Genomic DNA, 17,121 nt, shown 5'->3' on the forward strand with positions numbered 1-17,121 from the left:
TAAATTCTTCAGAATTCTTTATAGAATTGATACGTTACTAACATTATATTGTTAGATCAAATAACTTTTTCACCATCATTTAATTGTTTTAAAATTGTCAAACAATTGTCAATACTGAATCGCATATTTTTAATATTCTAAAATAAATATGACAACTTTAAGTAATTATTTGTACATAATTATTAATACATAATTATACATAATTGTACATATTGTTACGTCCGCGGCAGTCACTATTCTCGCATTCTCGCGTCACCGCGGCAGTCACTATTCTCGCACTCTTTCGCGTCACCGCGCACACGCGCAATCCGAAAGAAGCTGCGCTCGGCAATGAACAACACTTTTTTATAAAACACAAAGACTTTATTCAAATTTTCGAACAACTACAGAAATTCGGCGGACACACGTTCATAAATTATCGCGCCGAAACAACATAAACAAACACTCCGTTGCCCCGAAGAGCGCTTTGCTTTTCATACGGCGGCTCGACTTCACTTGCAGAAGATTCACGCAGGCATAACATTATAATAATTTATATTGATCATAGAATGCATATCTCTTTGAATATCATTGTAGGTAATAATGAAAGATTCTTAGATTTGTAAGATTTTTTACTTCTCGTTTGCTTCTCGTCAAGCAAAAATGTATCATGCATTTTATTTTCTTTTGAGATTTAGAAATATGTTGCACAACTGAGCTCGTAGAATATGTTATGAGTGTCTCTGCTACCTAATAAAACTATGTATATATCTGCTGATGTCTGCTGAAATTCTGTGTAAGTGCCATTACTAAGAAGTAGAAAGAAAGGAGAAAGTTTCTTTTATAGAGGTCGGTTGGTTGGTTTGAACAAATTATTTCTATGAAAGTTCGACTGTATATTTAAGATGTTAATTATATGAATTTTGTTTAATAATAACTCCTTTAAGCATTGGAAAAAAGATAGTTAAGACTTTGTTTTATTTTTCATTCAGAAATATTAGTAATTTATAGGTACAAATTTTGAAACATTTTGTATAATATAAAATAAAATAAATGATTTGATTTTATTCGTAAATGCTAATTTTAATAAAAATATAAAATTATTTCTATACAACAAGAATATATTCTTTTCATTATGTAATTACATACGTATATTAAATACTTTGACTTGATAAACTTATATTATTATAAGCGCAAACATGGCACATGTAATGAATTCTTTTATTATTATTAATTATTTAAATATGTCAATCCCGATATAATTAGAAATTTAGATAAACTTAATAAAACAAGTTATTAGCAAATAAAATTTGAAATAACAAAAAGCAATAAACTATAATATTGTTTACAATAATTATAAATGAATAATTACAATTATTGTTGCGTAATTGTAGTTTTACTTGTTTAATTATTCTATTTTATATGGCTTTGCATGGCAGTGACAGATAATCAATAATAAGTGTTTAAAATATTTGAGATTTAAATATATAAATATATGTGCTTCATGAGGGAATTGCAATTAATATTTGAGCATTGCTGTACATTTTATAAATTCTCTTACATCTTATTGCATATGATCACTTTTTGTTCCTAATATTTTTGATCTCTTTATCTTCCATTTGATTGCCGTAATTCTTCTAGCTACAAATAAATATAAATGATCATAATAACATACAATATTATTATTTATTATATATACATATATAAATTAAATTTTATGTATTATTTAAACTATTTACTTCTTTTTCATCATCAACCTCATCCTCGTCGTCTGAACCATGTACAGAAGCAGCAGGTGTTGTATGTCGTGAAGATGATGGAGATGGTGGTTCACTGATTGGCCTAGGATAACTAAATCGACCAACTCCACCTTCTGCATATTCCGATATCAGTTCTGGATACACAGTAGTCAATGCTTTTATTCTTGCTTGACGATAAAACTACAAAAAAAATGTGTATTCAGAAAATATAAGATATAAAATAAATAATTAAGAAGGAATATAGTAAAAAAAAAGGAAAAATATTTATCTTACGATGCCAAGATTTCGCCAATCAAGAAGATCGCTAAGACGTTCTGTACGGTTTCTCTGAATAATACGCTGACGACGACTAAGTCGAGCGAAATCGAACATATACTGAGCGAGCTGTTGAACACTTGCTTCTAAACTGATAAAACGTCTATCAACAATATAAATACCATAACTCATAGGATCTGCTATATGTTCTTGCATAAAACATCCAAATCCTGATAAATTAGTGGTAATACTAGGTATTCCCATGACTGTGCATTCAGCTGGTGTATAACCCCATGGTTCATAATATGAAGGAAAAACACCCAAATGGCATCCTCTGACAAATTCTTCATAATCGAGACCGAATAATGGATTCGTCGAAGATAAAAACTCTGGATGAAATACCATCTATAAATAGTACATACTAGTTGCAATAAGCATGTATATGACATTGATCATTGATAATTAATACATGATATTGATTACACATTAATATGATTTATATCTAGTTTTCTATATGAAGGCTCCGTTTTTTCGCTGCAGCCATATTGAATTATGACGTCAAAGCGAGAAATGACATAAAAAAAGTTTCTTGCGCCGTATAGTTTTATTTTGTACTTTTCCCTTAAAAATGATATTTTTATATTCTTAAAACTTATAAAATAATATTTAAAATATTTTCATATTCTTAAAACTTGTAAAAAAATACCAGAAAGTAAGATATCGGTTTAACAGATCATGTAAAATTGTAAAATAATTCTTGAAATAATAGATTTGTTTTTTATTCCCGTACTAGGGCTGCACTAAAATTGAACTGAACTGAACTAGTGCAAGCCAGAACTGATGAGTGTAATAGCTATAGCTAAGGAATAGAAAACGATTTAGTGCAAAAAAGAAATGGTGTACCATATTATCTGTATGGAAATTAGATTCGTCTTCTGATGAAGATAAATTACTTATTAATTATTTATTAATTACTTATTCAATAAAGTATGACTTTTGTGCTATATATTTTATGCTATATATTGAAATGTAAATATTAAAGTCTTTTAAATCTCAAGAGAAATTTTTATTTTTACATAGTTACTGTTTAAATATCACTTGTAATTGACTGTAAATACTAAATTGATTAAGATGGGCAATCTTAACCATACCTTTGGAGATACATGTAACGTATCCATTTTCATTTACGAGAATATTTCCTGCGCTGTCTTTTTTTATAATTGTTATTTCTTTATTGTTTGCCACTTCTATTTTTCTTTCTCTGATTATTTCCTTCATACACATTTTGGGTAATATATACGGTATGGAATGCCAGACGGAGGCGAAAAGAATATTGTGCAAAAATCCGATTTATCAAAGTGTCTTTTATTTGTGGTTTAAGAACACGTCTGTACACGTCAGTGTCCGTCAGTCGAATCTCCTATCCGTTATTCCGTATCAGCTCTTTTCCTTATTCTTTTCTCCTTCGAGATTATTCTTAAATAACAAATATCTTAATTCTTAAATAACAATTATTAAATAACATTATTCTTAAATAATAAATATCTTAATTCTTACAAATACAATTTCAAGATATAATTTCTTACAAGAAGGAGAACCTGTGTGCTATTGTTTGTCCCTTGTCTATTGTCTTGATCGTTAAACAATTTTTCGAATTATGTTTTTCAATCCGCAGGAATTCGGTATTATAAAGACTTGAAAATAATGATCATGGAACATATATCTAGTTCAATCAAACAATATAAAAAGAAATTATTACAAGAGAATATAGAAAATAAATCTATTCTGTTGAGTTGATATCGGATATGAATACATGCAATGTCTTCGTATTTGCGTGTATTTAATGCGATTCTCTGAGAATAGATAATTCGGCAAAATCCAAATATTGCCGAAAAAATATGGCCGTGAGAGTCATGACGATATAATCGCCATAACATAAATCAAATTTTAATATAATATAAAATCTTTGTAATAAGAAAAAATAACTTCAAAAAAATTTCAAGCATTTGTAAGACATTAAACAGTAAGTATAAATTTAAAAATAGATATGTAATATTTAAATATAATATTATTAATTATTATTAGCATCCATTTCTAATCTACAATTTTTCTACAAATTTAATATTTAATGAATACTATTTTCTAAACAGTAAATACCGATAATTTTAACTTGCATATCTCAAGTACTATGTATCAAAATATATAAATATCAATGAGATACTGAAATTGATATTCTAAGAAAGTTTCTTTCATACTTACTGATTAATATCTTATAATGTTTAAAATTACCACTATTGATTGAATTCATTTGCCCTGTACTGCTTGTATTAACTCTAAACCCAGTGCAGCCAGTTCAGTGAATTCGTGTACTGTGTGAAGTTCTGTTGCACTGGAATAACGAATAGTACTGTTGACGTCATTTCGGAAATAGAAAATATTTTAATGTACACTTCTTAATGTATACTTCTTGCACATGTTCAAGAAGTTCAGGAATAAAAAATAAATCTGAAATGATACACTGTTCGACTATCAGAAATCACTAGATTACTAGAACTAGTTGCGCCGCAAGAAAACCGAGCCTTAATTTTTAGCTTGTATCTAAAAAAATATGTACATAATGCATGTATAGGCCATTATATACCTTAACACGATCATGAACAGTATTGAAGAGATTACATCTTCTAATGGCATTTAACACTGGATCATTCCAATCATCAATAACATTATGTGTTGTAATAGGTGGTAATCCATTCCTTTGAAGAGCATATAAACATCTGCAAAACAAAATAGAATATTAGTAAACTAAGGTTGATCACAAAATATTATTTTATCTATTTCTGATAAACCGTTTTATTTTAATAGTGTCTTCTTTTTGTAATAAATCTTGAGCTTCAGGCATACGACCAGAGAGACATAATTCATACATCCGTTTCCCTATTTTTTGTTGTATATCATTAATAGTGTCTCGTAAAGATTTTGTTACCTGGTAATAGTAATAATTTCAAAACATTGATAATTGTCATTTCAAATATTTCAAGTAAAATAATATTATACAAGAGAATATCAACAACTCACAGCATGCCCACGAAGAGATTCAACATTAAAGTTATTAGTTTTTGCAGGAAAAATAAGAAAAGCAACCACTGTTAAGTCAGGCCTGGATGTTTTTAGATAATGATTTAATCTGGCCAGAGCTTCTATAAATATATCAGCTCCTTTATTTCCAAATTCATATCGACCAGCCGTGAAAAAATATAATGTTTTGTCTAAATCAAAATCATAATGACTGCAAACATATTAAAATTTAAATATAAAAAATATTTACAAAAAAGAATATATATTATTTAATACAAACCCATAAAAATGTCCTCGCACAAATTCATGTATTTTTTCTTTACTGATAGCATGTAAATTCTGGAATTCATGCAATGCTGCAAACTTCTTTACATTTAATCCATTTGGTGTGATAATATTAGGTTTGCGTTTCAGCAAATGTTCAGCTTCAAAACCAGTAATATCCGAAACTGTTGTAAAAACATGTGCTAGATGTGTAGCCGCACGTTCCATACAATATCTATGATATATTTGACGCTTTCCCGCTTCTTCATCAACACTAAACTATAAAAATATATAACATATTAGTGAATATACAATTCTTCTCCCCTCTTCTCTCTTTAGCCCCTCTCACCGAGAGGATCACTCTGCTATTCAACATATATAACCAAGAGAAAAAATTGATCCTCATAAAAAAAATAAATTAAAAAGTATAAAAACCTTTCATGAATATTTTATTTTCAATAAAAATTAGTTTATATCATAACGGCCAGGCCTCGCAGGTCACATACACAAGATCGGTGCATTCGCATCACAACGCGGATAAACATATTTTTTTTTTTTTCTCTTTTCCTCCGGTTGGAGGATGTCGGATTAATTCCGACTATGTGTCTTCAACCCTAGGGTTATATAACACAGGTTTATCTAAATCCTTTATAAGTTTCTCTGTATTCTGTGATATTCTAGTTCAACTTTCTCTTTATCCACGTTTAGCTTTCTCTTTATCCTTAACAAATTGCATGACGCAACACAAAAATTCATGTGAGGACAAAAGACGTCCCACTCACTCGATGGCTAAAGACCAACTGCGGATAAACATATGTAATTAACAGGTTACGTTACGAACACGTGCCACGGATTCCGCCGGCCCCCACTCCGGTACCCAGCCTGATAAAAAGAGTCATCGGCTGAGTATATAAGCCGATTCGTCAGACGAGTTGGCACCAATTTTCGGTCTCGGATTCTCGGGACAGGAGCTTCCGAATTTTTATGTTTTCATCATGATAAAAGCTAAAGAAGTTAAGATAATATTTAACGAGAGATTTACTTTCGAAGAACGCGTTTATTGCTCACTCAGCTTATTTTACACACACACGCACGCACGCACGCACGCACGCACGCACGCGCGCACGCACACATACACGTTGCTGCGAGGAAATACGTCGAATTATATCCAAACCGAGCAAGACATCCAAGACCTAGTGTTATACTTGAAGCGGCTCAATGATTATATGAAACCGAAAGCATGTTATCAAAAAGAAAGGACACTGGCAGACATCGTGTTGCAAGAAATTTACGAAACGTGGAAAAAATCCTTCGTGCTGTTGAGCAAGAACCTGAAACTAGTATTCGGGACATTGCTCGAGAGCACGAATTATCTTATTCCACCGTCCAAAGAATACTCAAAAAAGAAAAATTACATGCCTATCATTATACTCGCGTGCAACATTTGCGACAAGAAGACTATCCTCGGAGAAAGAGATTCTGCGAGAATTTCCTAAGAAGAGTAGACGAAGATCGAGAATTTCCTTCTCGTGTAATATTCAGTGATGAATCGCTGTCCACACAAAAAGGAATTTTAAATTCGCATAATATTGAAAGATATCTATTAGATTCGGAAAAAATTAACGGAGACCGACTGGATTTGAACTCGGGATCCCTCGTCTACCAATCCGACACTTAGTCTGCACGACCACGACGGCTCCTCTCTGTTAGTGTTTATATTCCGAATCTCTTTCATGACCGCTTACGGTCGTCTAATTCTTACAATATGCATATGTGGGACGACGAGAATCCTCGAGCGATACGACTCAGAAATTATCAAGTTCGTTGGAAACTAAACGTCTGGGCTGGGATTATGGGTACAAAAATATTGGCTCCAGTTATTCTTCCAGAAAAATTAAATAGCGCATCATATTTGGAATTTTTATCAGAAAATCTTTTTGGAAGAGATACCATTATTAAACAGAAATAAAATTATATTTCAACAGGACGGTGCTGGTCCACATAACGCCAGAATAGTCACAGACTTTTTAAATCAGCAATTTCCTGGTCGTTGGATGGACCGATATGGACCGATACGTTGGCCTGCAAGATCCCCAGACCTCAATCTATTAGATTTTTTCTTGTGGAGATACTGCAAGGAAATTATTTACAGACAGCTTCCCGAGAATGTCGAAGAACTAAATAACAAACTTCACCATGCCATTTGGTCAATCGACAACGAAGTTATGGAGAAAACCCAAGAAAATTTATTGAAACGCATGAGAGCTTGCATCAGAATGGACGGCGGACATTTCGAACATTTATTATGAAAAGAAAAGAAGTCTTCTATAATAATTTCTGTCCTTTTCAGGGCAACCAAATATTTTATTTCGAGGGACATTCTCTTCGAGTTCACAAATTATTAAAAAAAAATCAACAAAAAATCAAATCAATTATGTTCTACAGGTGGACATTACCTGCCGATATTATCTATCGAACTTATCTATTATTACTTGGTAATATAAAGAGTTCGAAGCGTTTCACTATCAGTCATTAACGCGCTGCATCATGATAATAGGCTTATCGATCTAATTTACATTACATTAGGTCGGTAAGTTAGATCGTTATTATCACTTGGCGAATTAATACATTTTACTGCACTAAGAACATAATCTGTCTGATTGTTGTCATCGAGCTGAGTCCGCGACGGATTACGTGCGCTGTGTATGTAACGCGTTTTGTGTAATAATTTTCAATTGGCGGGATAATTAACCAGTGGTGATTAATAGTAGTGACCCGATAGATTTGTTCATAAATGATTTTATCGATCAAGTGCGTGAGTAAATCCGTGAACATGTTGACAATTTATAAAAGAGAACTTCTGATAGATTACTGTGATTACATGTAATGTGTATTTCTTTCTTTCAAGTCATTTTTAATCACCGAATAATTAATCGATAGTGATTGATAATAACAAACTAAATTCGTTCGTAAATAAGTCATTCTATCGATCAAGTGTGTGTGAGTATCAAGTGAGATCAAGTCAGTGAAAGACTGTGAAAGTATTGATACGCGATACAATTTATTAAAGAAAATAGTTCCTGGCTTATTACTCTCTATCCGTGTGTGTGTGTGTGTGTGTGTGTGTGTGTGTGTGTGTGTGTGTGTGCGCGCGCGCGCGTGTGTGTGTGTGCATGTGTGTGTAAATCTGTCACATGGAGCATCGTTCATCCACGATAAAATTCATCTGTCAAGCTACAACGATATAAAGATATCATAGAGATCTCTACAAGGTAAGTTAATGAAAGAGAGAGAGAGAGAGAGAGAGAGAGAGAGAGAGAGAGAGAGAGAAAGTGAGAAATCGCATAGGTGTATACTATCGCGTATGGTAAATACGTCGACGCAGCGAACGCCCTGCAGTAATCGCCTGCGTCGGACGGTGAGCTGTGCCGTCTCTGCCTACCTTCCACGTACGCATGTCGTTAGTCGCTAACTTTTTTCTTTTATAATTTAAAATATAAGCGTCGGACAAAACTTTCGTAGAGGAAAAATCGTCTCAGAATTAATTCAGGAGTATGTCTTTGCAAGGACACGGGGTTGTTCTGAATCACCCTGTATATGTGTGTATGTGTGTGTGTGTGTGTGTGTGTGTGTGTGTGTGTGTGTGTGTGTGTGTGTGTGTGTGTGTAAAATAAGCTGAATGAGCAATAAACGCGTTCTTCGAAAGTAAGTCTCTCGTTAAATACTAACTTAACTTCTTTAGCCTTTATCATGACAGAAACATAAAAATTCGGAAGCTCCTGTCTCGAGGATTCGAGACCGGAAATTGGTGCCGACTCGTCTGAATCGGCTTATATACTCAGCCGGTGACTTCTTTTATCAAGCTTATTATATATATATATATATATATATATATACACGAGAGTAGTCAAAGTTTTGAACCTTAACATGAAGATGACGTTACTCATCAAAACTATTCTAGTACTACAATATGTTTTGAAAGATTTTTGTGAAAATTTCAGCCATTTTGGACGCTCAGTTGTTGTTTGACAGTCGTTTGTGTGAGTCGATGTCAGTGTTTTTTGTAAAAATAGAAAAAATTGAATATCGTGCAGTGATTAAATTCTTACATTTGAAAGGCAATACATCTCAAATTAAAATCGAGTTGGACGTTGTTTACGGGAACTCTGCCCCATCATTTGCCACCGTAAAAAGATGGGCAGCTGAATTTAAACGTGGTCGTACCAGCTTGGCTGATGATGAGCGTTCGGGACGGCCAAAAACTGCGTCCACCGCTGATAACATCGAAAATGTTCACCAAATAGTACTGGACCGTCGAATCAAGGTTAGAGAGATAGCAGAGGCTATGGGCATATCGAAAGAACGCGTTTGTCATTGTTGACTGAAGAATTGGATATGCGCAAGCTATCCGCGCGTTGGGTGCCGCGCTTGCTCACTTTGGACCAAAAACAAATTCGAATGAACATTTCCAAGGCCCTGTTGGAGCGGTTCAAGCGAAACGAGTCAGATTTTTTGCGTCGATTCATAACTGTAGATGAAACTTGGATCCACCACTCCAGAGATAAAAGAACAGTCAAAACAGTGCAAAGGGTGAACCTGCTCCAAAAAAGGTAAAGACGGTTCCATCAGCTGGGAAGATAATGGCGACTGTTTTTTGAGATAGTCACGGAATTGTGTGTACCGACTATCTTGAAAAAGGTAAAACAATAACGGGAGCATATTACGCATCATTACTTGATAAGCTGAAGGCAGAAATTGCAAAAAAATGGCCGCATTTGAAGAAAAAGAAAGTGCAGTTCCAGCAAAACAACGCACCTGCTCACACTTCGGCGGTCGCCATGGCCAAAATTCACGAACTACACTTCGAATTGGTTGACCATCCACCGTATTCACCAGATCTGGCCCCAGCGACTTTTTCCTGTTTCCTAAGCTTAAAGTTTCGCTTGGAGGACAGAAATTTTCATCGAACGAGGAGGTCATCGCATATGTAAACGCCTATTTTGCGGAGCAAGACGCCAACTACTATTTGGAGGGGTTAAAGAGGTTAGAGTATTGATGGGAAAAGTGTATCGACTTAAAAGGAGATTATGTTGAAAAATAAAACTATATTTGACCGAAAAAATACTTGTTTCTATGTTAGGCTCAAAACTTTTCAGACTACTCTTGTATATATTGTTGTAGCCAGGTCTACAACCAATAATAAAAGTAGTCCGCATGGCAACAAAATTAGGTCGCATGAACCTCGAAAAGTCTTTCGAAAGATGACACAAATGTGTGACCGCCGAAATTGCGACCAGTCTTTCGAAAGACCGCAGAAATGCATCGCGAGAACATTGCGAAAAAGCCTATCAGCAAATTCCTAAATTTGATGATCAAATCGAGCGTAATATTGATTAATCAATATCACGCAACCGATCGACGCAATCGATCAGAATGCTGACCAGGCATCGATCAGACTATATAACCGGTTACACAAGGCGGAATAGATAGAGTCGGGAATCAATCAAACATAACGTGTCGTTCGGAATCGTTATTATAATTATCGCGCAAGATATTACACGAGCACAGCGAAGTTCACGCGAGCCGTACTATCAACGTCTCAGGTGACATACTCGGTCGACGGCCGCCAGAGTAATGCGATACGCGCCCGCCAACGTTTAACCGTGTGTGAAAGAAATAAAATAAGTAATATTAAATCCAAGAAATTGTGCAATTGTTAAATAAATCAAGTAACATAAAGAAAGTGTGTTAGTGATTTCAAGAAGATTTCCTTCCATTCTTTTGATCCTGCTCGGAGTCCCAACTCCTTAGGCTTAACGAACCCGACTATCTCTAAAAATTAACGTTGTAGTCCATCCGGGGTACAACATTTTGGTGGCAGCGGTGGGATAGTCAAAACCATCCCCAAGAACAACTTGAGAGGATCATCGTTAATCAAGCCAGCAGAATCAAACGAGTAAGCCCCGACGCATTGCATTACGGGCAGAAGAAAAAAAATTTTTTTTTTCTTCTTGAAGAAACAAGACCTGTAGAAAACAGGCGGACGGAAAAGGCCCCGTCAAAAAATAAGCCGCCCAAACAAAATAAGACTTGCAGTAATAGACAGGCAGAAGAATCAAATTCTCAATAAGCAGAAAATACAAGACCTGCAGTAATAGACAGGCAGAAGAATCAAATTCTCAATAAGCAGAAAATACAAGACCTGCAGTAATAGACAGGCAGAAGAATCAAATTCTCAATAAGCAGGAAATACAAGACCTGTAGAAAACAGGCGGACGGAAAAGGCCCCGTCAAAAAATAAGCCGCCCACGAAATTGTGTCAAGTGTACAGTGCAATATTAGTAGAGTGCCGACCTACGACAACGAGTGTCCAGTGGCAGCGGAGCAACGACCAAAGAGTCCACGAGCACCGAGAGCCAGCCAGCGCTGACCGTGTACAACGATACCAGGCAGCAAGGACACGCTTCACCGACACGCACTACTACACGCAGCCAATTGACGCACCAGCACAAGCAGCGAACATGCGAGCGTATGCGATTTATTTAGTAATGTAAGTCCGAAAAATTATATTTTAAAAAAGGCGAATGTCCGCAGCGAAGGACAGCGTAGCAAATGCGACTTGGCCAAAATCGCGGTCAATAAATAATTCTGTAAACTTTCCGCATACTATCTCCGCGTTAAATACCGCGAGAAACGCATTAAAAGAAATACGCGATAACGTGCGCCGCGTACTACAATACGATAGTGACGAAGACGTCCACGTAATAACTGAACGCGAATTTCCATACGACGAAAAAGATTACAGCTTGCTCGAACCGAACGACACCGACTCTCACATTAACACACACGTACAAGCGCGAAAAAACATACATACAAACCTACGAGACGGAAGCATATTCAATTCTTTTAATATATACCAATCTTTAATAAACGAAATGGCTCACTCACCTGTCGAACAACAGAATGAAATCGACAACGAAATTTTACAATTACGACATTCGGTCGAGAGACATGGACCGCAAGAAAGTCGAACGAACCGCCGCGTCACAATCGACGCACCGCCCGATAACAATCTCATTCGAGAATTAATGGATGAAATACGCGATCTCCGTGTGCAAGTCAACGGATTAAGCCGGCAAACACAATTGCCTATGGGCGAACAAACAAGAATATCTCAGGATTTTCTGCCGCACCCGTTAGATCTAACTTACGGACGTTCGTATCGAGATATACGAAATCAGCCGAAATGCAATGGCATTCCTCACACTGAAAGACGCGCGTAACATGATCCCAGAGATCGACGGCACGTCACGAGGAGGCGTGTACGAATTTCTAAACGCAAGTACGTACGCGATAAAAAATATACATCCCGCAGATGAACATTCTCTATTAGAAGCCATTCTTTGCACTAAATTCAAAGGCAAGGCCATGATGGATTTCCGTACGCGAGATATAATAAACTTCGAACAATTAAAACGAGAATTAGAAAAGGAATATTTGAGCAAACGAAGCACCGCACATTTGCAACTCGAATTCAACTCGCTCAAACAAAAACCAAACGAGAATGCACAAGAATTCGGCAGGCGAACCGATAATATAGCCATGGAATTATATGAATCCATGGAAGAAGGAAAAAAATCATACGGTCGAACAGCAACGCGCGATCTTAGAAAATATAAAAGAGCAGGCGCTCCACAATTACCCAATGACCACAGAATGGTTTACATGAAGAAATTAAATTAATTGTACGATCGCAGCGATATCAAACAATACAGGAAGCAATCGCAGGAGCAACCGCGGAAGAAAAAACGCGAGGACCTAGCATGCGAACGCTAACCTATCGAAACCGGCCAGTATTTAAAACGCATACACCTAGTCCGCGTTGTGAAAAATGCGGAAAAATCGTTACGGATACGATTGTAGGACTAGCCGTTTTTCAAATAGATATACTCTGCCTAAGCCAGAAAGGCAACCACGAATAAATACAGTTGAGAAACAGTGTAGCTATTGCAAAAAGATAGGACATTTACGGCACGAATGTTGGACATTAAATGGAAAACCGGAAAACAGCAAAAATTCCGGAAAAATTTTTTCGAATTCACGAAGAGAAAATTCCGCGAAAAATTTTAAAAATAAAAAGAGCGAAACCGGCGAAGATAAATCGACCGTCCCGCGTCCCGCGTCAGAGTATCGCGTGGCACACGTCAAGGGGACACCGCTCGTTAACACTGGATTAAATGCGATCACATTACCGATTGCAGAAGCCAAAGATAGAAAAATAAATTTCTTGTTTGATACGGGAGCATCAGCAACAATAATAAAACTGAAACATGTTCTAGACCACGTCCTAATATATGAAGAAAAAATTAAGCTAACAGGCATAACAGGACATGAATTAATAACATTGGGCAAAACACATATTACGGTGCAACTGTCGCGAGAAAAGATACGACACCCCGTAGTGCGAGATAATGCGCCAATGGAATACGATGCAATCCTAGGAGCAGATTTTATTTGGAAATACATGACTGCGTTCAATCCAAGAATATATTTAGTACAATTTCAAAATACGAAATTCAGACTGTACCCATACAGGCCCGTAACCTTAGGACCGCGCAGCGAAACAATCGTGCAAGTCACGACTAACCAAAATATAATGGGATTGACGAAACCAGAGGAAATGATACCTGGAATTTTTATTGGATGTTGCCTAGTTGAACCACGAAATTATACATGCCCAATAAGTAATAAATATTACAGATTTTATTATTCTGTAATAAATATTACAGAAGAAGAAAAAATTGTGCAAGTACCACAAGTAATAATAGAAGAAATAAATACACAAGAAAAAATAACACAAGAATCTGTGAACGCAATACAGACAAAAAATAAAGAGACAAAATCAATAGCTCGAGAAGAGCAAATAAACAATTCCTTGCGCACAGAACATTTAAATGAAGAAGAACGAAAATCTATATTAAAATTATGTCACGAATACAATGACGTGTTCCACCTAGAAGGGGATACATTATCATGCACAACAAAGATTAAGCATGAAATAGCAGTACGAACAGATTCGTCACCAGTAAACGTACGACCTTATCGTTTACCGGAAAAACACAAAGACGAGGTAAATAAACAGATTCAAGAAATGTTGAAACAAGAAATTATCAGACCGAGCGTCAGCCAATGGAACGCACCACTATTAGTCGTGCCCAAAAAGACAGATGCATCAGGAAAAACAAAATTACGAATTGTAATAGACTTCAGAAAATTAAACGATCTCACAATCGGAGATTCATTTCCGTTGCCTAATATAACGGATATACTTGACCAGCTGGGCAACGCGAAATACTTCACGACACTGGATCTCGCATCAGGTTACCAGATATCAATGACGGAGCGAGATAAAAATAAAACAGCATTCTCTACACCACACGGTCATTATGAATTTAACAGAATGCCATTTGGTCTAAAAAACGCACCTGCAACCTTTCAACAATTAATGAATTCAATTTTAACAGGGTTGCAAGGAATTAAATGTCTAGTGTATCTGGACGATATTGTAATATACAGTCCTAGCTTAATAGAGCATAACAAAAGATTAAAATTAGTTCTCCAAAGACTAAGAGAGAACAATCTAAAGCTCCAACTGGACAAGTGCGAATTTTTAAGAAAAGAAGTGATTTATTTAGGACACATAATTACGGAAAATGGAATTTCGCCAAATCCATCAAAACTGCACGCCGTAAAAAATTTCCCTATGCCCAAAAAAGTAAAAGATGTGCAATCATTTATCGGATTAGCCGGATATTACCGAAAATTTATCGAAGATTTCTCACGAATAGCAAAACCTCTAACAAAACTCACAAAAAAGGGAGAGAAATTCGAATGGACCGAAAAACAGCAAAACGCATTTGATACGTTAAAAAATAAATTAACGACGGCACCGATATTAAAATATCCAGATTTTACGAGAGAATTCCTCCTAACAACGGATGCATCGGATTATGCAATAGGAGCCGTCTTATCGCAAGGCGAGGTAGGTCAAGACCAACCCGTCGCGTACGCCAGCCGTGTACTATCGCGAGCAGAACAGAATTATAATACGACTGAAAAGGAATTACTCGCAATAGTATGGGCAGTAAAACATTTCCTTATTTATACGGGACAAAATTTAAAATAATTACCGATCATAAACCGTTAATATGGTTATTTAACGTAACAGATCCCGGATCACGTTTAGTCAGATGGAGATTAAAATTGGAAGAATTCGATTATGAAATAATACATAAAGCTGGGAAAGCAAACGCTAACGCCGACGCATTGAGCCGTAACGTAGCAACAATAACAGAAGGGCAGCAAACTGACGACGTCGCGTCAGAAAAACAATATAAAGAAGAAGAAAAGAAACAAATATTATATGAATATCACAACGCACCTATAGGAGGACACCAGGGCGTTGAACGAACAATAAATAGAATACGATTACATCACAACTGGCCAGGATTAAAAAGAGACGTTGAGCAATACATCTCAAAATGTGAATATTGCCAGAAAAATAAATTGCAACGACGCGCTAAAGCACCGTTAATGATAACAGATACGCCAACAAAACCATTTGAGAAATGCGCGTTAGATATTGTAGGACCTTTGTCTATAACAACGATGGAAAACAAATATGTATTGACATTCCAGGACAGTTTAACAAAATTTAGCAAAGGAATACCAATACAAAATCAAGAGGCGACAACAGTAGCGAAAGAATTTGTCACAAAAATTATATTAGAATATGGAATTCCAGACAAAATACTAACCGACCAAGGAACAAACTTTAAGCGAATTATTTAAAAATACGTGCAAATTACTAAAAATACACAAATTGCAAACGACGGCCTATCATCCAGAAACAAACGGAGCACTCGAAAGATCACATCGGACATTAACCGAATATTTACGACATTATATTAATAATGATCAGACAGACTGGGACGAATGGATACCGTATGCGATGTTCGCATATAATACGACACCGCACACCGCTACGGGATTCACGCCGTTCGAACTGGTATACGGGCACCAGGCTACCTACGGCCCTAACTAGCTCACCGAAATCATCGTATACATACGATGATTATGCGCAAGAACTCCGTGAAAGAATAAGAGCCGCGAATCAAATAGCGAAGGAAAATATAAAAGAAGAAAAACAAAAAGCGAAGGAAACATACGACAGAAAAACAAAAATACGCACGTTCAAAATAGGAGATAAAGTCCTACTACACGACGAAACAGTTCGGCGAGGGAGATCAAAAAAGCTAGACGCGTTATGGATCGGACCCTACACAATTCTAGAAAAATTAAGCGATTTAAACTATAAAATAAAAATGGGCCGCCGAACGATAAATGTGCACGCGAACCGAATTAAACCGTTCGTTGAAAATTAAAAGAAAAAGCACACAATACAGAATAAAATAAAAATAATAAGAAAATAAAAATAAAAATGTTGGGACTTACCAAAGAAGAATCCGGAAAATAATCCAACATCCAGAATTACACTACAGTACTACACTACAGTACTACACTATAAAATACTACACTACAAACGATAACAACGGCATTTTAGGAGTTACCCGGCAGGGGTGGGAAGCTCGTCCTCGTCCAAATCATCGGCGAGCAAATCCTCCGGATCTTCCTCGTCATCGACCTCTATATCAGCCAAAACGGCTTCAGGCATAGTGACAAGCACCTCATAGAGCTCGACAGACCAGGGCAATTCCCTACCAGGCGG

General features: G+C 36.0%; 1 protein-coding gene across 6 annotated transcripts in view; it reads right to left on the reverse strand.

Moving 5' to 3' along the window:
* Window positions 1-928: 928 nt before the first annotated feature.
* GlyS (glycogen [starch] synthase) overlaps window positions 929-17,121 on the reverse strand; it is an 81,963-nt gene continuing 65,770 nt past the window's right edge. For all 6 annotated transcript variants that reach the window (XM_089078489.1, XM_089078488.1, XM_025219653.2 and 3 more), the window contains 7 exons: window positions 5,350-5,612; window positions 5,070-5,280; window positions 4,841-4,977; window positions 4,636-4,768; window positions 2,013-2,399; window positions 1,719-1,919; window positions 929-1,620 (listed from right to left, as the gene is read on the reverse strand). In XM_089078489.1, the coding sequence (XP_088934615.1) occupies window positions 1,588-1,620; window positions 1,719-1,919; window positions 2,013-2,399; window positions 4,636-4,768; window positions 4,841-4,977; window positions 5,070-5,280; window positions 5,350-5,612 (1,365 nt within the window). In that variant the 3' untranslated portion in view covers window positions 929-1,587. The remainder of the gene's footprint in view (window positions 1,621-1,718; window positions 1,920-2,012; window positions 2,400-4,635; window positions 4,769-4,840; window positions 4,978-5,069; window positions 5,281-5,349; window positions 5,613-17,121) is intronic.

Source organism: Pogonomyrmex barbatus, unplaced genomic scaffold (genome assembly GCF_055798465.1).
Source record: "Pogonomyrmex barbatus isolate J1 unplaced genomic scaffold, ASM5579846v1 scaffold23, whole genome shotgun sequence".
Lineage (NCBI taxonomy): Eukaryota > Metazoa > Arthropoda > Insecta > Hymenoptera > Formicidae > Pogonomyrmex > Pogonomyrmex barbatus.